The following is a 21,046-nucleotide window of genomic DNA, read 5'->3' on the forward strand; positions in this document are numbered from 1 at the left end:
ATGAAATACAATAGATGGCCGCAGTCACCCCAACACACCTGGCTGACTTGATGGGTCATGTAATCATCTGGTGAAGTGTAGCCTTTCATTTAGACATGTAGCTAGATAGCTAGCCAGCTAAACAATGAACCCAGCATAATCCCAACTCATACTACTACAAATACAAACATTGTCATAGCTGTAGTATGAATCTGCAAGTAGCTAAAGCTAGCCAACCAGGTTCAATGTTAGCTAGCTAACATTAGGCAGTAACTTGCAATGCAAAGGGATTTCTGGTTCAAATAATATCACTACACAGATCATACACGTACTGTTAGCTAGCTACCAAGCCAGCATGCTAACGTTGGCTAGCTAGCTAACAGTACTCTTTAACTTGCAATGAAAATTACTTTCTGACAAAATTAGACACGTATAATATCTGAAAATGTAGCTAAACTCTTACCAGTGTACATGGATGAACACTTCATGGCAAACTGGAACTTTAACTTGTTTGGCCAGCGTTGTCAAGTCACTCCGGTTCACACTGACCATGGCGTGTGCAGAAAGTAGTCCATCACAACTTTTTCAAACTGATAGCACTGATAGCACCTGGTAAATTCAGGGCATCAATGTTGTTGAGAAAAGTAGCAAAACTTTTGTAATTCTCGATGGCTAACATAATATCTTTAAAAAACACTGTGATAGAAAGGACTATCAACATGTACTGAGCAGCTCACGTTATAGACAGAGGCATGCTACATGGCAGACCAATCCAAACTCATCTCCCGGCATGTCCAGCCCTTCCATTATCTCAGACAATCATGGCTAGCGGGACAGTTCTCACTTTTTCCTTGACTAATCCAACTAGGCTCGTAATTGAGCAATTGTATTCATATTTACAGATGGAATACAAGTTTGTTATTGAGGCACATTAAAGTTCAGATGCAACAGAAGGCATTTCTGCCAAAAAGCGCACTTTGATAAAAATATACACTACCATTCAAATGTTTGGGGTCACAGAGAGAAATGTCCTTGTTCTCGAAATATATATTTTTTTGTCCATTAAAATAACATCAAATTGATCATAAATACAGTGTAGACATTGTTAATGATGTAAATAGACTGACGAGTTTCAGAAGAAAGTTCTATGTTTCTGGCCATTTCGAGCCTGTAATCGAATCCACAAATGCTGATGCTCCAGATACTCAACAAGTCTAAAGAAGGCCAGTTTTATTGCTTCTTTAAACAGGAAAACAGGATAACATAATTGCAAAAGGGTTTTCATATGATCAATTAACCTTTCAAAATTATAAACTTGGATTAGTTAACACAAGGTGCCGTTGGAACACAGGAGTGATGGTTGCTGATAGTGGGCCTCTGTACGCCTATGTAGATATTCCATAAAAAATCAGCCGCTTCCAATTACAATAGATAGTCATTTACAACATTTACAATGTCCACACTGTATTTCTGATCAATTTGATGTTATTTTAATGGACAATTTTTTCAAAAAATTTCTTTAAAAACAAGGACATTTCTAAATGACCCAAAACTTTTGAACGCTACTATATGTTCAAATGCCTCTCCTGTGAAGTAGTGACGTGCGACAAATGCCTAGCTTCCTGAAGCGGGTCACATATTTGCTGTACTTCTCAATCTTGCAGCATCTCTATCTCACTCACTGTCTCTCTCTAACTCACTGTCTCTGTCTAACTCACTGTCTCTCTCTCAATCTCTAACTCTTTCTCTCGCTCTTTCTCTCTTCACAAATATACCCCTCCCATGTCCCTGTTCGGTGTTAGTGATCCTGTGTTCATAATCACTTCTCAGCCTCACATATCACACGTCTGAATTAAAGGCCCCTGTGAAGCCGGACCAAGGACACAGCCCTTAATTGGATGGAGTGTAATGGCCTTGATATGTAACAGGGTCAGCAGTAAAGGCAAGAGCATAATGAGTTGGGAATGGGAGGGGTGGTGGTGGTGTTGTGAGCCTGGTGTGGAGGCTCACTTTGCTAATTGTCTGATTGAGTCAGGTCCCCCCGGGCCCCCGGACACTGTAGCGGTGGAGGAGATCACAGATAGCACAGCCCAGCTCTCCTGGAAACCTGGTAGGGACAATGGCAGCCCTATCACCGGCTACATCATCCAGGCCAGGACACCCTTCACTGTGGGCTGGCAAGCTGTAGACACAGGTAGCTAATACACCTAGCATACAGTACAGAACAGAGCACACCTTAGCCATGCTTATGTAGATGGTAATGTTGAATGCTCACCTTTCCACTTCCAGTTCCCGAGGAAATCAATGGCAACACGTTGACAGCCACTGTAGTGGGTCTGAATGCCTGGGTGGAGTATGAGTTCCGGGTGGTGGCCCGCAACAGTGTGGGCATGGGAGAGCCTAGTCCAGCCTCAGCCAAGACCAGGACAGAGGATGCCAGTGAGTGTCACTCCTCTACTCTCTCTAAAATACATATGTAGACACACACACACACACAAAGTGATATACACAGAACCCTGACATCTGACTTTAAATGCTGGTTGAACCAGTTGCTAATGTGACAGATTAAATGTGATGGACCATTTACTTTGGGTAAATACACATCAGGATGCACATGAGTGATCCGCAAATCTTTTGTGCAGAGCCATGCACAAAACAGTTGTCAAGTAAAATGGCATTTTCTGACTATTAAACTTAACAGCTAAATCAAAAACGAAGTTGTTTATTCATTGTGAGACTTGCTATTCGAGTAGGAGGATATACTCCAAAACATGTTGGGTCGCTCGTATCAAGGGAGAAGTTGTGGTTTGTAAAATGAAAAAATATTCTGGATGCATTTTAAAACTGTCGTGGGGCTAGACTTATAGACCTGTAGTTCAGCTATGTTAACTGCCTTCTAATTGCTTTCCTTTGGGCTTTGCCTTACAGTGCCTGATACAGCTCCCACTGATGTTGGAGGCGGAGGCGGCACAAAATCTGAATTAGTGATAACTTGGGAGGTAAGTCATCTGTCAGGTTTTACTGCTCTCTCCATAGCCTGGTAATGGTTTTGCTTAATTGTGCAGAATTGAATGGAGCAATTTCATGACCTGCACTAGAGCCAGCCCCTCCGTTCTGGGGTCTGGCCTCGGAGTGCCAGCCCCCAACGTGATTCAACTCCGGGAAAGAGATTGTTTCCTTGAAGCCCACTTCATCCACAATGATGTACCAATGCAGGGAGAAAAGGATCTGTGGGTTGTGGTGTAGGGGGGAAAACGCCGCATCTAATCATTGCAGCTCGTGTTGAAGCCCTCTTTGGCGGGTGCTTGAGGACAAAGGCAGGGGTGTCTGTGTCTTTGTCTGTATGCGTTTTAATATCACTATAGTTTTGTGTTTCGCTCCCAGCCCGTGCCTGAGGAACTGCAGAATGGAGAGGGCTTCGGTTACATCATCGCCTTCCGGCCACTGGGTGCTGTCACTTGGACGCGAGTGGTCATCTCCACGCCTGGGGTCGCCCGATACGTCTTCCGGAACGACACCATCCCGGCCTTCTCTCCGTTCGATGTGAAGGTTGGGGCGTACAACAACCGCGGGGAGGGGCCTTTCAGTTCCATAGCCACAGTGTTTTCAGCAGAGGAAGGTAAAGGCAATGGCAGCCAGTGGAACCACGCTCAAACAGCTCCTAATCTTTTGTATTCTGGAGGCACGACCTTGAATAGTAATGATGAAATAAGTTTGTTCAGACACTTTTCCCCCTCTCAAGCTGGGAGTTTCAACTTGATATTAGTTATTGTTATTGCAGAGGTAGATTACAGGAAATCCTAGCTGACACTTACTACACTGGGCTGTCAGTGAGGTACTGTGTTAATTGAATTTGCCGTGAAGATAGTCTTCCCTAATGTCAGTCACAGATCCCATTAAAAACCAAGCCCAAGCAATATAGCTCTCTCCAGTGAAACTACAGGTCTATTCTCTGCCTGCTTCTGCTTCCTATTAGTGTGTTTGATGGTGTTGAGTGAGTGGTGCTCACCAGCTCTCTATTTCTGCAGTCCCCAGTGAGGCTCCTAAGAGGGTTTGGGGCAGGAGTGTGTCTGCAGCTCAAATTGAAGTGATCTGGGAAGCCCTCCCTGCCACTCCTGAAAGAGTGCTGGGTTATGAGGTAGGATTCTCTCAATTTGCTCAATAAATAACCATACTTGCATTCTAAATAGTAGGCATGTGAAATTTCAAGTATTCTTTAAATGCCAGGTTATTACTCATTTAGGCTTTTCATCGAGTAGAATTTGCTGAACACTTTTGAGGAAGAGAATCATCTCTCCAGACTCACGTGTGTGAACAAATGGCGTAAATCAATGCAATTGCGCATTAGATTACACATTCTCAGGATGGGTGAGCCTAGTAGCTTGCTATTTGTTGCTTACTGCATCTGTTTTGACTAAACAGTACGTTCTGAGTAGTATATGGTATGAATAGTACACATTATGTAGTTGTAGTAGGCAATACAGATTTCGGACACGGCCAGACACGTTCTGATGCCATTTCTAATATTTATATGCAAATCAGTAGCTTTATTTAAACTATTTTAAGACGATTCTTGAAATATTCCCTGGAGTGCTGTTTAAATGTAACATTTCACTGAATAAGATATCATGAGAACTTCTATAACGTTGACAACAGCTGGTAAATAGTATAGTATGTTCACTCCTGTACCTATAGGTAACTACAAAAATAATGGAAACACTTGAGTAAATTAGGGATACAGAGAATATTGACAGCAGGTGCTTCCACACAGATGTGGTTCCTAAGTTAATTAAGAAATTAACATCACATCATGCATAAGGTCAAAAATGCTGGGCAGGCCATGGCTATGCCTCATAACAATGCCCCCATCCACAGGGCATGAGTAGTCACTGAATGGTTTTATGCGCATGAAAACGATGTAAACCATAGGGCATGGCCATCTCAGTCACCAGATGTTAACCAAATAGAATGCTTATTTGAGATTCTGGAGCGGCGCCTAAGACAGCGTTTTCCACCACCATCGACAAAACACCAAATTATGGAATTTCTGGTGTCACACTGCTCCAATAGAGTTCCAGACACTTGTAGAATCTATGCCAAGGTGCATTGAAGCTGTTCTGGCTGGTGGTGGTCCAACATACTATTAAGCCACTTTATGTTGGTGTTTCCTTTATTTTGGCAAGTTTCCCAAATGTACATGTGTGTAATCTGTACTGTGTTTGGTGAACTGGAAATGTTATTTTCTGTGTATATCCCACTCCCCCTGAGACACCCTCAGAGAGTGGGTGTTGCTTAAGGGTTTATCATAGTCCAAAACACACAGCAGTGTTCTAGAATATTGGACCGTTGGCTTTCATACTTTTCGACTACTCAAGCAATTTCTCCAACTAGTGTCAAACACATTCAAATGAATGGAGGATGCGTACCAAAGCCGCGTTGGTTGGGAATTGTGGGGAGGTGCCCGTTCAGCTGTGCGTCTCGCTCGGATAGTGTTCTCAGAGCCGCCTAGCTATGTCACATTGGGACACCAGACTATCGCGTCTCAGCTTCCTGCGGACTATGATTTACGCTTTATACACTGCTGCTCTGAAGACCACCCACCAGAGGCTTCTGAAACCTGATGAGGAGAGCTATCATCCATCCATTTAAGAACACATTTTTTCCCAGTGCTCTTTCAATCCCTCTCACCCCTGCCCCTTGGTTGCCGTGGCAACGGCTATATTGTGTAGATACAATAGTGTTATCGTGTCACCAAAAAGGATTTGAGAGAGAGGCGCTTTTACAGTGGAAAGCTGTTGTTATGCATCTTAAACCTTAGCCATTGGGTACAGTGGAGGTCATAGGATTCTGAAAGACATCATAGACAGATGCATTAGTGTTGTTTGTTTTAGTATCCAAACAGGCAGGATAGGTCTAAACTGATTTGCACAATAATAGGCCCATCATCTACAGTATGGAGGTAGTTTTTAACTCCAGAACAGTATATTGTTTTGGGGTGAAAAATAGTATCTAATAGATTCATTTAGTTTCATAGCAATACCAGGAATATAGGAGTGCGGGTAGACTTCACTTTTTCTCTCTAATTATGTTTTGACTTAACTCTGTCACTTAATACCAGAGACTTGAATATTGTATATGACCCTAAACTAGCATTGGATTATTTCATTTGCTTAATCAAAAATCTCTTCACCTGCATCGTTAATTGAAAGTTAATACCCTCAAGGGAACTAATTAAGCACTGTGCCTCGTGTTAGAGAGAATACAATATTCATCCATGCTGTTGCTGGATGTGTTCATTTCTAAGTACAGAAACTGTATTTTAATCATTGAAAGTACATATTCCCCGTGAGGGGAATATATTTTCTTTTACCAAAAAGAGGAGATCTAAAACATAGTATTGACAGAATATTCCTATACTTTGTCACACAAGCACTTTGTCATATTCTACTTTTATGGTTACTATTGGTGCCTTTGTAGAATGGCCATAGGGTAGAGAGGATGGTGTATCAGCAATTGAGAACCTAGATATTGAAAAATGTATTATTCAGTGGGAAGCCAGTCCCCTACTGCACACTAAATGGCATTACAGATTAGATGAGGAGGAGTGAGTTCTAATAATGTGATGAAATTAATCACTTGTGTGAGTTAATAAAAGTCCCCATGGCTAGGATTGAATTTTTCCTGTCTGATGTCTCAACCTCTTGTTGTTTTCTTTCCATTGGTAAACAGGTGGTGTATTGGGAAGATGACACCAAGCCTGACACAGTAGGCAAAGTGAGAATCTCTGCTAACTACTCAGCAGTCAACGTGACTGGACTGAAAGCCAACACACAGTATTACTTGGCTTTGTGTACCTTTAACACTGCTGGGACAGGGCCACAGTCTACACCCATAAATGCCACCACCAAGAAGCCACGTGAGTGAATCTCGTCAGTGGGTTTTGTGTCTATTGTACATTCAACTTCAAAATGTAAGCAGAACTGAAACTCTTTCGTTTTTTCCAAGCATACACACATTGCTGTATATGAGCATCTCTCTTTTCTTCTCTCTTTCTTCATCACTACCCTCTCGCAGCACCTGGCCAGCCTCCTCTGAACGTAGAGTGGACCATGATTGGCTCTCTGCTCACTCTGCACTGGGATCCTGTCACAGCCATGGAGACGGAGGCAGAGGTCATCGGATATCTTGTACGTCTCATGTCACTCTAACTCTATTATTTTGTCAAATACAACACAACCATCTCAAACGCAATCTTTCAATTAGTGCTGCTTTGTGTGGGTTGTTTGATTTGAAAAAAGGAAGAAGCAAAGAGCAGGTAGTTGGTCGGGGGTGTAATGAAAGAAGTGTATTCAATACCATCGCCTCTGGTCAACTCAGCCATATTGATAATTAGTGGCTCATATTGGTAGGGTTGTCCACAGGGACAGAACATCCACAGCTTCAATCAGCCAGCCGCACTGTACTGTCACAAAGCATCAGGATTCATCTTATCATCCAATCAGCAAAATCTAGTCACTCTCCTAGTTTGAATTCCCCCACTCCTCACCACTCATTTTAGCCAGTCTTTCATTTTGAGGTTGTCTGTTTTTGCAAAGTTACTGTGTGTTGCTACATTTTTGTATTTTGGGGGTTTTGCATTGCTGTTTCTAGGTGCTGTTGAGAAGACACCGGGATAATGAGGTAAACAGCATCATGACAAACAAAACCAGGTTGGAGCTGACGCTGTCTTCCAACGACAACTACCTGATCCAGATCAAGGCCCTGAGTGAGGGCGGTGAAGGTGTGGGCAGCGAACCCATCCACATCCACAAATTAAGTACGCTTGCCATCTCCTCTTCCTGTGTCCATTGATCAAGTTTTGGCGATGATTCAACCAGCCGAACAGAAAATTTATTTTGGCCTCGTTGCACCCCTCTTCGACCATGTGTAATATACTTTTTTTGGGGTGCAAGAAAGGCAACCTTTTTAAAAATGCATGTACGGTGCAATCCATCTCTGCCATTGGGTTATTATTCCTTGTTGACTGCACAGCTCGGCTGTGTCTAAAATAGTTGAATGCCCCTCCCGCTGTGCAAAATTGAAACAGGGTTCAGTTTTCTCGAAAGAGATCTGCTCTAATGTGATATAAGCCTTATCATCTCTGTATACTTTAATGGCCTATCCTGTTGAAAGTCATTAATAATGGAGATATGGAAGCACTATATAATTCACAGTTACTCTTTGATTTATGACGACTTGTCAGCCAATTTTTCAGATAGAGACAGAAAATGCCCCGCTTTTTGTTTAAAAAAAAAAAAAGAGTGGAATCTTAAGTTCTTGAAGAGCTTCTCTCTAACTGGTGGTTTATGGTTTCAGGCATGGGCGCACAGGGCTCGGGAGCGTCTCGGCTTAGTCTGCTGTCGCCGTCTCATCTCTCTGCAGTCCTCGTCAGTGCTCTCATCCTCCTCAGCTCCTCCTGGTGATGTCTGGTCACAGCCCTCCTACCGACCCTCCTCTCTCTCCCTCTCCTCTAGGAGGCTGCTCCTGCATTCACCCTCAGTCGGAAGGGGCAACGGGTGAAAACTCTCTGTGGCAGTGCTGGACAGAACAGGAATTTTAAAAGGGCCATGCATTGAGGATTTCAATAACGGGCCGATAGAGAACGGGAATTTGTGTGCATTATATTTTACAGTATTTCCTCTCATGTCATAAGTGCCGTCATGCTGTAAAAACATTTTGGAAGTGTTATTTTGTTTTTGCCAATGGAATATACTTCAATTTGGGAGTAGTGATGTCTACATTCTATATGTTTGATACTGATCCTTGAAGAATACTAATGCCTTAAATCCATGTAGATACCAAAGTAGTTGACGAAAAAAAAGGTTTCATTGTCTTTATTTCATTCATTTATTGGTCTTTCAGTGGTAATCTGAGGTTTAAAAAAATGGTTTTTACCAGGTGGAGGTACAGTATGTTCACATACATTTGTAATTGTAGGGTTAGCTGCTCAATGGAGAGATGTGTTTTGGTTTATATGGGTCAGATGGCCTTTGATATAGTAGCTAACTGTAGATGGCATTTTTGGATTATTATAATAAGAAGTTGAAGAAGTAGAACTTCAAAAAGTTAAAAAACAATATACTAACTAAGTTATGCAGCTGACAACATGCCCAGACTTATTGTAAATTGGCTACTATGGCATATAAAACCAGTTTTACTTGGTGAACCGAATCGAAAAATATTCTATCAAGTGATTTTTGTAACTGCAGCTAGAACCTTACCCTGTATGTTTTGTGTTTTGAGCTTTGTTAACTCATCAGGACCAGGGCTGGATACTAGATCGATTACTTGTGCCTCTAGCCCACTCATCCCAGCATTGTGAAATAGTATTAGGCATCTTACAGAGCTGCTGGCTATTGAGCTTTAGACCCCCTCTATACAACAAGCTGATGGGACTTGGCATTTTGGTCTGTATCTCAAGCTCCTCTAAATAATTGATGCAAATCACAATGAATTCGGTGAAATGTTAAGGTCCCAGAAGGAATAGAATCATGTGGTGTTGCCACTTGTAATATTCTGCATTCAAATGACCTCTAAATGCTAAATAAGTCTTACCGATTATCCAGAATTCAGATCACCGGTCTGCAAAATATATATAAAGTATACATGTTTGAATACAGGACATATTAGTGCCTTCACTGCACATGCATATCTGTCATATTACAAATTGAGGGACATACCCATTCTTTCTGGATCAGTTTTTGGAAATGAATTATCAGACGGATAGAAACGAAGTAACTGAGTGGGGTGAATGTGAAACCCCATTCATGGAAATGGGTTGATGATTCCAATTTTAATTATATACTGGAACACCTGATATAACAATGGGTTGAAAACTTTATAGAAGTAGAGATGGATCCGACTGTATGTAGTGTGGAAGTTTGGTCTACGTTTATGGTCTGGTGAGATCCTGTGAATAATACATCTATGATTGGATCTGCAGCACAATTTAGCAGCTATTAAAGCCTCTAAATAAATGATGTAACGTTAAAGGAGCTTTGACTGGAAATAAAGGAAAAAGGTTGGCTGCTGTCATAATGTCCCTCTCTGCACACAATAAAGTACATCCTGAGCTGCTAGACTAGACACAGTAACTGCTAAAGTACTTCGATTAGCCTGATGTTGAGTGAGAAACTGGTTCCTGTTCATGTTGTTGTCTGATGGGTCCTCCATCATAAGTCATCATTCTGGGGCCACTGGTGTAAGTTTGGACTTGGAGTAAACACTCGACTACTGCTATAAAGAACCGTGCCTTCACTGAACTTGGGACTGATTAGGGCTGGCTGAGCTATGATTACATTGTTGTGAGACTGTCCCCGTCGTCTGCGTTTGCACTCATTTCCCAAAGTCGAATGAAAGCACAAGGAACTGATCCAAGGTGACTGTGTGACTGTGTCCCTGCTCAGCCACCAGAACAGGTGTGCAGTCCCTAGAGGCCCGTAAAGCCCAAGCAGCGGACACAATCAGCCTATCTGCTCCTTCAGTGGTTTCATAAAGGCCTGTGCTCTTTGATTAGACTGCTGCAGCCCAGTCAATAGGATATTGATTTTCCTGCCCCGTTATTGCAGCTGTCACAATTCAGATGCTTGATTGACTGATGCCGAGGCTTCCTGTTGCGCATGTTTTTGTTGGGTACAGTTGGAGATGTTGGAGATGTCCTTCCCCACTCAAAGTTAAAATCATAAGAACACAATGTAATATACAGTACATGTTTGTTTTTATTAAATAAGAGCTGCTATGAGAAACTGGTGTTTTAGGTAACATCCCCCTACTAAGAACTTTTAACGGATTCAAACGGCTCCACCTTCATAAGTGATCTTACTGACTTTCATGTGAAAATGAACAGCATTTTGTTCCTCGTTAAAGCTGAAATCCGCATAAGGGAAAACAGCACCCCTGTTCGCCCCCGGCACATTTGTTATTGTTTTGTTTTTGAAACGGAGGAGAGGAGCATCCAGCATCGTAGTAAAAAATATCGAAACACATACTCTGCTGTTCTATTGTGCGTGCAATGAGGTGCAATGAGAAAACGGTGTTCGTTGTTTGAAGTAACTTTGTTGTCGTTATATCGCAAATGGACATGGCAGTTTCATCATTACGGATTCCAGGTTTAAAGGTCATGTGTTGGTTAAGAAAGGAAGCTAGTCATTTTCCTTTGTCTTTTTGACTCTTCAGCCCTTTTTTTGAAAGAAAAAAAACGTCCATCCTACGCTGAAGATATGCATTGATATAGCAGTGATAGCCTTTGCTTTTTCTCCAAATGATGAACAATAGGCTTTTTAGGTGTCAAACTGTCTGTGGATTAAGCCTGTGTAATAATACTACTATAAAAAAAAGTACAGTGCAATGTCAGTTCATTTCAAGGTTAAAACCTTGTAACACAGTGTATAATACAAATAGTGTAACTCGTAGACCTTATCCTCATTCCTGTACCCCATCACCTGATCATTATTTCTGTATGCTGGTTAGTAGAATAGTGTATACTTACCAGTACACATCCCACACACAGTGCTAGAGTATGTGGATTTACAAATGAGTCCTTTATCAAACTTGGCCAGACTATCCTATAATCTACGTAGCTATAGTTCTAAGTACTTGTTCCTTGCTGACTGTAAAATAGAGGGGGAAATGCTGTACCTTTTCTGGCCTTGTACTTTGTTAATTCATTCTAAATGCAATCTAAGACCGTTATGTTAGCCATCAGGTCAACTGAGTTTGATTTTAAAGGATTCAACTTGATATGATAAACACTGATTATGGTTACTCAAATATTCGCTTTAGTTCTGACAAATGTACTTGGTCTAATGTAAATAGCTTGCATATATATTTTTAAAGCTGGCCTACAAAGACAACCTACTGATATTTTATACAACTTGTGGCCCTTGATTTTAATACTGATATTTAATCCATGATCTCCATGAGATAACTGACCTATAGAACTGCGTTTTCATATTGAAAACTAACTGTTTTGTCTTGTATACTAAAATTGTGCATGTGAATCATTGTTTTGTGAGTTTGTGTTGAATTTTCTAAAATTGTAACTTAATAAACTGTTAAAATGTTTACTGCGGCAAGTTGTTTGCGTTCAAGATCCCCTTCTTTATTTAAAGCACTGCATCTGTGACAGCGTGGTCTTTTCCACTTCCACATTAGACAGTTAATGGTTTTCCAGCACCATTTGACCTTTTAATATTCATCAGAAGGGACGTTTAGTATGAAAACAGCAGGGATTTATTATTTGGCACCCATTTGAGGTTTGATCGTCTTCAGCAGCCCCATTCAGTGCTGTTAACATAGCCATTGTAAATCAATTTGATATCTTGGCACAATTTCAGAGTGGTGATAGAATTACTGATATGTAAGTGCTGGATTATACAGTGTTTTTTTTTTACATGCACTGGTAACGCATATGAATGCCTAATTGGGTCGAAGGCAGTTCCCTCATGTAATCTAATTCAGGGATCGCAAAGTTCAATAAATCTTGGGGAAGCTGTGCTCCAGGGATTCACACATCAATGATAAGCTAGGCTTTTTAGTCAGTGGGATCCAAATAGGATTACTTTTGCCATAGCAAATTATAGAACAAAGTAGTGCTTCTGCATGTAATCACTGTTCACCATCAGGGAGTGAGTACAGTGTTCAATAGCTTTCATTTCTGCCCATATTAACTACTGTAGATCAACACACACACACACACACACACACACACGCCCAATATATTGCTTAATCACTTAATTACTTTGAATTTAAATGTGAACTAATGCAATTCACCAGACACTGTATGCATCTTCATTTTTAGATTGTCCTAACCTAATGGACATAGCGTGGAGATACAAGCAAGTGGAATGTAATCTGTACAAACTAGCTATATACATTACGTCTTAATCTCTTTGCCCTTAAAACGTTTAATATATTAAAACATGTCCTTAAAAAATAAATACATTCATCAAAACTAAATGATACTGTCAAAATAATTGCAAATACATTCATCAAAAGATCACTGCAAAAAGATTAATACAAACATACAGTCTAACCCGACAAAACAGAAAGTTAGTCTTTTTTTTCTTTTTTTATCCAGTAGATCAATATATTTTCTTAGCAGTCACTAAATGATGACGGAATACAACTATCAAAGGTGCAGAATTATGTGAAGTTACTCTGCTTTTATGCAAATGTCACCAGACAATTCCTGATCAAAAAGAAAATGAAAATAAGCGTATTGTGTGCAGGATGTGTTCATCAGTATCATCACAATGCAATTCCATATATTCAATACAAAGGCTGGTCTGCTAAGATATCAGTAGACTTTCCATCGGCAAGCAGAAACACAATCCCCAATAGAAATAAGGAAAGGTGAATACGTAAAGTGGAGGAACACAACTGATATGAATATACTTTCTAGGCTTCAGTCCACGCCATAGCAATGCTCTGTAATAGAAAGTCAACATTTGGGAGATGATGATTTAGTTACTTAGAAGTCATTCAACTTCATTCTCTACATCTAAGCAATGTAAAAAAATATTTTAAAAAACATTGCCTAGATCTTTCCCTATGTTCTACCTGATAAAGCCATTTGCAATTTTGTGCAGTGGTATTTACTGATTGCCAAAAACATCGAACATATTTGCAATATTTTCTCTCCTGATTAGAACAACGTGTTGATATTCTGTGAACGAAACACTTTACGTTGAGTGAATTTTGTATTCATTGATGACAATTCTATTTAATTAACGCTTCTTAAAAGTTGGTCTAAGATATGCAATCAAGGTACAAAGGTTAGAAAATGATCTGACATTCTGCAAACGTATTTAGGCATTTGATCATTGCTGTTCTGACATACTGTCGGTACATTTAACCACAGTTCCAAAAAATGCTTGCACTTGATTGTGAAAATTAGAATTTGGTGCATTGTTTTCCCTGTGACATTTCGAGGGCTTTGGGAGATTCCAGACAATTTTGAACTGGGCTTGGGATCAGGTCATTAATATTGGCAGCCTGTGCTTCCTCTCAATATTGTGTAATTAGTGGTAGGCACTGTGCATTTTTCTAATTAAGTAGAAATGCCAAGCTCGTCAGACAGTGGCCAACGTAGAGTCTGAATGCCAACAACTGCTTCTATTTGTAAACATTGTCAGTAAAGTTAAGTGAGCCTCTCATTTCTTCACACAGACATGTTCACGGCTTTAACTTTAGCTTTCGCTTATGGCATAAGCAATTTATTTAGAATTATTCTGTTTTATCTTAATTTAATGTCAACACAGGACTGGTCCCTGGGTATGAAAATGTAAAAGGTATACATAATGTTGTACCTTCAGAAGTACACATGGAATCTCTCATCATACTGATTGGTACTTTGTAAGGGCACATGTTTGATTGTTTGGCTTATTTATTTTCTGATTGATTGATTGATCTATCGACCAATAGTGATGGAGCTGTGAGCGGGCTCGCACTTCAAAGGTTGTTTTGATTTTGGTGCCAACAGACATGATTGTGCAATGGATGAACTGACAACTAACGAACTAAGAATTGGAGAGCTGTCTGAGAAAGTGACTATAAAGTAGTTTTGGCTTGCTAAAACTACATTTTTTTCCTGATTTGGCAGTTATACAGGCAACTTTAGTTATACAGGCACATCTAGCTGACTAACTGAACTTAGCTAACTAGCTAGCATTTTTAGCAGCATCTAGCTAACATTTTCTCATAGATCACGTCTGCTTACATTATCTAAGACTAATATGCTGGGAAAGTCCTTTTAAAAGTGTCACGTCCGTCGTTAGATTGAGACCAAGGCACAGTGTGGTAAGCGTACATCTTTCTTTATTTGGATGGACACCAAAAGACAAAATGACCGTAAAGTTCACAACAGGTCCACAGATGATGCAATCTCAATCACACTGCACACTGCTTTATTCCATCGGGACAAGAGGAATACCTATGTAAGAATGCTGTTCACTGACTACAGCTCAGCATTCAACATCATAGTACCCTTCAAGCTCACCATTAAGCCTAAGGCCCTTGGTCTCAACCCCGCCTGGGACAATTGGGTCCTGGACTTTCTGACGGGCCGCCCCCCCCCCCCAGGTAGTGAAGGTATGAAACAACATCTCCACTTCGCTGATCCTCAACACTGGGGCTCCACAAGGGTGTGTGCTCCCTGTTCACCCATGACTGCGTGGCCATGCACGCCTCCAACTCAATCATCAAGATTGCAGACATCAAAACAGTAGTAGGCTTGATTACCAGCAACGATGAGACAGCCTACAGGGAGGAGGTAAGCGCACTCGGAGTGTGGTGTCAGGAAAACAACCTCTCACTCAACGTCAACAAAACAAAGGGGATGATCATGGACTTCAGGAAACAGCAGAGAGAGCATCCCCCTATCCACAACGGACGGGACAGTAGTGGAGAAGGTGGAACATTTTAAGTTCCTCGACATACACATCACGGACAAACTGAAATGGTCCACCCACACAGACAGTGTGGTGAAGAAGGGGCTGAATAAATGTGGCTTGTCACCTAAAACCCTCACAAACTTTTACAGATGCATCCTGTCGGGCTGTATCAACTGCACCACCCTCAACCGCAAGGCTCTCCAGAGGGTAGTGCGGTCTGCACAATGCATCACCTGGGCAAACTACATGCCCTCCAGGACATCTACAGCACCTGATATCACAGGAAGGCCAAAAAGGTCATCAAGGACAACAACCACCCAAGCCACTGCCTGTTCACCATACTTTCATCCAGAAGGCGAGGTCAGTACAGGTGCATCGAAGCTAGGACTAAGAGACTGAAAAACAGCTATATCAAGGCTATCAGACTGCTAAACAGCCATCACTAACATAGAGAGGCTGCTGCCAACAAATAGACCCAAATCACTGGCCACTTTAATACATGGATTTAACAAAGGTGTCACTAGTCACTTTAAATTATGCCACTTTAATAATGTTTACATATCCTACATTACTCCTACATCTCATATGTATATACTGTATTTCATACCATTTATTGCATCTTGCCTTTGCCAGACGGCCGTCGCCCATCCCTTAACATTTGTGTGTATAAGGTAGTTGGGAATTTGTTAGATTACTTGTTAGATATTACCGCACTGTCGGAACTAGAAGCACAAGCATTTCGCTACACTCCAATTAACATCTGCTAACCATGTGTATGTGACAACTAAAATTTGATTGGATTTGATTTGAGTTCCCTGCATTTCCCTCTCGTTTGAATAGACAATTTTCCTGACACAAAAGGCTGAATATGAATCCTTGGTTTTGACCCTGGGAGGATGGACACTCCATCAGGCTTGACTAATTAGGAGGGCACCTTTTCAACACATGACAAGGGAGGGGAGACAGGAGGGAGGTTTTGCAATTAATCACTCGGGTTTATTAATAGGGAATGTGCTCCGTATCGCCAGACAACAATATGAGACGTGAACTATCAGAGGCTAGCTCCATCAATCATGGGCTAAACTGTAGACATCAATTGGGCCCGGCTTTTGGAAACCATCATTATTTGTGGGAACTGAAGAATGGAATAAATATTGAACCCAGTTATGGATCTCAAATAGGTATGCATCAGTTATTTTTATTTTACTGGGCAAGTCAGTTAAGAACATATGTTATTTACAGTGATTTCCTACTCCGGCCAAACCTGGACGACACTGGGCCAATCACAGCCGGTTGTGATACAGCTCGGTTTCGAACCAGAGACTGTAGTGACACCTCTTGCACTGAGATGCGGTGCCTTAGACTGCAGCGCCACTCGGGAGCCCACTAGGTCAAAATCAAATCAAATCAAATGTTATTAGTCACATGCCGAATACAACCTTACAGTGAAATGCTTACTTACAAGCCCAATAACCAACAATGCAGTAAAAAAAAAGAGGCTAAATACGAATAAGAATAAGAAATAAAAGTAACAAGTAATTAAAGAGCAGCAGTGAAATGACAAGAGTGAGACGATATACAGGAGGGTACCGGTACAGAGTCAATGTGTGCCTAAGATAGATAAAGTACAGATGAAGTATGGACGTAACACATACAGTACATAATTAAAGACAATGAGGTCGATTTGAAAGGTATCAATCTTCACGCTGCACTTGCAGGTAATGGTAATACAATTATGTTAATTAAGAGGCGGGGAGGTCTACAGTACGTGGTCAGCTCATTAAGGCTGTGAGTCATATTAAGAACAATAACATGAACTATTATAACAAGTAAAACAGTTCCACAAGCAGTAGTTTGATTCCGATGTACACAATGAGCACGTGTCCCTAGTTGAATTCCATCTTCTTTCAGTGGACACTTTTTCTGTGCATAAGCTTGTGATTTCTCTTGATGTGTGTAGGCAGTTTAACATACTGAGAACAATGTCACTTCCTACCAGGATAATTATGTCTGAGACTCCCTTCCACAAGGCTCCTGATTCCCTTTCCCGCTTACAGCATCCAGGCACTAATAAATCAATATAGTGCTGTATGAATTTCACCATAACTAGGCTACATCGATGAGGTCGACAAATCCTGGAAAAAGTATTTTACTTTTTTGTTTTTTCCATTTTTATTCTACTATTCTAATATGTCACCCATCTCCAAATAGATTACAATTAAACAGGGGTGAAATTTGATATTCAAATGATTATTTAATGACCTAACTGTGACAGTTCCCTTATGTGGCTGTATGCCAGTCCTTAATTCATGTTTTGAAAATTTGATGTTCCAGGTGTGATACTCAATGGATAAAGCCAATGGGGCAGTTACACAGCATGCAACATGTTTTTGACATGCAAAGACCTAACTCAATAAAACAGTCCAAGGACATGTCTCAGCTGATTAAGTGTGGAAGGTACTCAATACCTCATTGCTCTGCAGACCTGATGGAACCAAATTATTCTTGCAGACTGCTCATTTTATGTAGTTCTTTGCAATAACTGTGGCTCGGTGATCTTAGTAAGCACAGGCTTTTTCTCTGTTTGTCCTTGTGACTAGTTTGAGTGGCATTTTGACAGGAACCCTCACAGATGCCTATCCAGTGGGTATAAATACGCTTTCACCCCTCTTGATTTTCTTTCTTCAAATTTTGTTGCGTTACAAAGTTGGATCGAAATGGATTTCATTGTGATTTTTTTTGTGTCATTGATCTACGCAAAATACTCCGTAATGTCAAAGTTTTCAAAGTAATACAAAATGTAATAACTCAAATATAGTCTTCAAAAGTGTTCACCACCTTGAGGCAACCCTAAACTAGATCAGGAGCAACATTTGGCTTAACAAATCAAATCACATGGACTGTAAATAACTTACATGTAAAATAATAGGGATTGACATGATATTTTAATGACTACCCTTCTTCTGTCCCCCTGTACATACAACATCTATAAAGTCCCTCAGTCAAGCATTGAATATCAAGCACAGTATGGCTCAGCAACAGTGTAGTTACTCCACAGTAATGATTTAGATGACAGAGTGAAAATAAGAACGCAAATATACAGAATAATAATACTACAAAACGTGCATCCTGTATGCAACAAGGCACTGCAAAACAACACGGAGAAGGAATACACTTTTTGGCCTGAATGTAAAGCCTTATGGCAAATCCAACACAAGACGTCACTGCATAACTGCCTCTTTATTATCAAGCTTGGTGGTGGCTGCATCATGGTATTGGTATGCTTGACATCAGCAAAGACTGGGGAGTTTTTCACTATAAAAATAAATGAGATGGAGCTAAGCACAGGCAAAATCCTAGAGGAAAACCTGCTTCACAGTCTGCTTTACACCAGACACTGGGAGATTAATTCAACTTCCAGAAGGACCATAACCAAAAGCACAAGGCCAAATCTATACCAGAGTTACTTACCAAGGAGACAGTGAATGTTCCGGAGTGGCCGAGGTACAGTTTTGACTTAAATCATCTTGAAAATGTATGGCAAGACTTGGAAATTGCTGTGTAACCTTGACACACAACACTTTCACAGAGCTTGAAGAATTTTTAAATGAATACTGGGAAAATATTGCACAATTCAGGTGTGCAAAGCTGTTTCAGACTAACTCAAGAAGACTCACAACTGTAATCGCTGGGAAAGGTGTTTCTAACATGTATTGACTCAGGGGGGCGAATACTTATCTAATTAAGGTATATGAGTTTTTCATTCATTTTTTTACAGAGTATTTTGTGTATAAAAAAAACACACAATGAAATACAGTTTAACCCCATTTTGTAAAACAATCAAATATGAAGAAATCCAATGGGGCAGAATACTTATGATACCCACTGTATACTGTTGGCTGTAGCATTCACCTCTAAGGTAGGGTTGTGGGTCTTCTAGTCGACTCAAGATGAATGTGTTTGATTGCTCAGGTGCCCCGGAACCCATATGGGTGATGAGGTAAACCCAGCTCTTGAGGGGCATGTCAAAACTGATAAATACGAGCACTCTCAACAAACAATGATTGTATGAAGTTGGTATTCCAACTGAATCAGTCATCATGAATGATGTGTTTTATAGAACTGTAAAAAAATATATATTAAAAAAAAAATAATCCCATGTTGAGCACATGACTGTTCAAATGTCTTTGGGCCATGTAGAACATAAGGATCACTTAACATCTACACCGAATAGTATTATGCTTGTGTTATAATGTGAGCTACAGTATCATAGGACAAAACAGAACACTGCATTTGAGGTGCAGTACAACAAAGGACTTCTCTGACCCTCTATGACAAGACAAATAAAGACCACTTTTATGAAGAACTGTTGGCTTTATACTAGCATTGGCATTGTAATACATTTTTACTGCTTCTCTTCAACAAAATCATTGTGGTCAGACAGATAGGTGTTGCACGTCATGGTAACTTGAATAAAGAGCGAAATGTTATGTGGAACAAAGAAGCTTTTGACAGTGAATATTGAGCCCTTGGCACTGAGTCGTAGGCTACGAGTCAAATTATGGCAGAATTTGACATATCTATGACCTTAAGGGAACGTATCCAAATCTTGGATCGATAAAAAATGAAAGAATTGTGCCAGAGAGGGAATATGCACATCGATAAGTCACAAATTGGATCAGCCTCGTATATTCAAGAGCCCTCAGCAGTTTGCCAACCCTTTTTCATTGCTGTTTGTTTTTGCCAGTGAATTATTAAAAATGCACCTGTCCCTCTCGATGCTAAGAGCAATATCCCTCTCTTCGTCAAGCCAAAGGTGAGATGGGTCTATTTGCTTGATAAGTAGTGCTTTGTTTATGTCTTCATCAGTGACTGGGTTCATATTAGGACTTCTTGAATCATCGATGTTACAAAAGTCTTCTGCCAGTTAGCAATGGTTTTAGGATAAACAATGTGATTAGTGCAGCAATACGAAAACATCATGCTGGGGGTTATTGATTCATCACTGCAGGCTAGGAATATATAGTATGGCTGTTCTGCCGGGAATTTAGAAGAAGTTTATTTAGTAGACGGTAGTATCACCTTCTTCACAGAAGTTGCTATTTATCTGGCTGCTTTGAAGTGTGATTGTGGAAGTGTTGTCTGGGAGAATTCAATAATAATAACAGCACTGAACACAATTCATAATAATATGGTGTTACAGAAGACATTGCCATGGGGGAGGCATCAAAGGTCAACCTATTCAACAGATGCACTCTTTCAATATTCCACCTTGAAAACTTTCGTTGACTGATAGATGCAGCTTGATTTGAATATACTCCAAAACATGACTTTATAGAGTATCTTTGTAAGCTCCTGTCAAACAACCAACCGGCTTTGTTTCGAACATCAGCTGATGACCTTATCTGTGTAGCAGATTGGGATCTCAGCCTGAAGTGTCTCCACTTCCGCTTTCGAATAGCTAGCTTTCTGGTTGTGCGACTGGGTGAGATGCTTCAGGGGGGGGGGCGTCAGGTGTGTTTTGCGAGGCAGAGGTCCTGGGTTTGAGCCCAAGTATGAGCGGAATCAAGAGGAAGCGGTACTCGCTAAGCAAGCAGTGTGCCATCCTTTACATGCGTAACAACAGTAGAGTTGAT

General features: G+C 40.7%; 1 protein-coding gene across 1 annotated transcript in view; it reads left to right on the forward strand.

Annotated features, from left to right (window-relative positions):
• The window catches only part of cntn3b (contactin 3b), a 66,136-nt gene extending 54,042 nt beyond the window's left edge, over window positions 1-12,094 (forward strand). Inside the window, exons 15-23 of the mRNA XM_020482140.2 lie at window positions 2,015-2,173; window positions 2,269-2,418; window positions 2,908-2,978; window positions 3,364-3,598; window positions 4,008-4,117; window positions 6,709-6,895; window positions 7,054-7,166; window positions 7,630-7,795; window positions 8,335-12,094. Of these exons, the coding sequence (XP_020337729.1) occupies window positions 2,015-2,173; window positions 2,269-2,418; window positions 2,908-2,978; window positions 3,364-3,598; window positions 4,008-4,117; window positions 6,709-6,895; window positions 7,054-7,166; window positions 7,630-7,795; window positions 8,335-8,441 (1,298 nt within the window). The 3' untranslated portion in view covers window positions 8,442-12,094. The remainder of the gene's footprint in view (window positions 1-2,014; window positions 2,174-2,268; window positions 2,419-2,907; window positions 2,979-3,363; window positions 3,599-4,007; window positions 4,118-6,708; window positions 6,896-7,053; window positions 7,167-7,629; window positions 7,796-8,334) is intronic.
• The last annotated feature ends 8,952 nt before the right edge of the window (window positions 12,095-21,046 follow it).

This window comes from Oncorhynchus kisutch, linkage group LG5, assembly GCF_002021735.2.
Source record: "Oncorhynchus kisutch isolate 150728-3 linkage group LG5, Okis_V2, whole genome shotgun sequence".
In the NCBI taxonomy this organism is placed as follows: domain Eukaryota; kingdom Metazoa; phylum Chordata; class Actinopteri; order Salmoniformes; family Salmonidae; genus Oncorhynchus; species Oncorhynchus kisutch.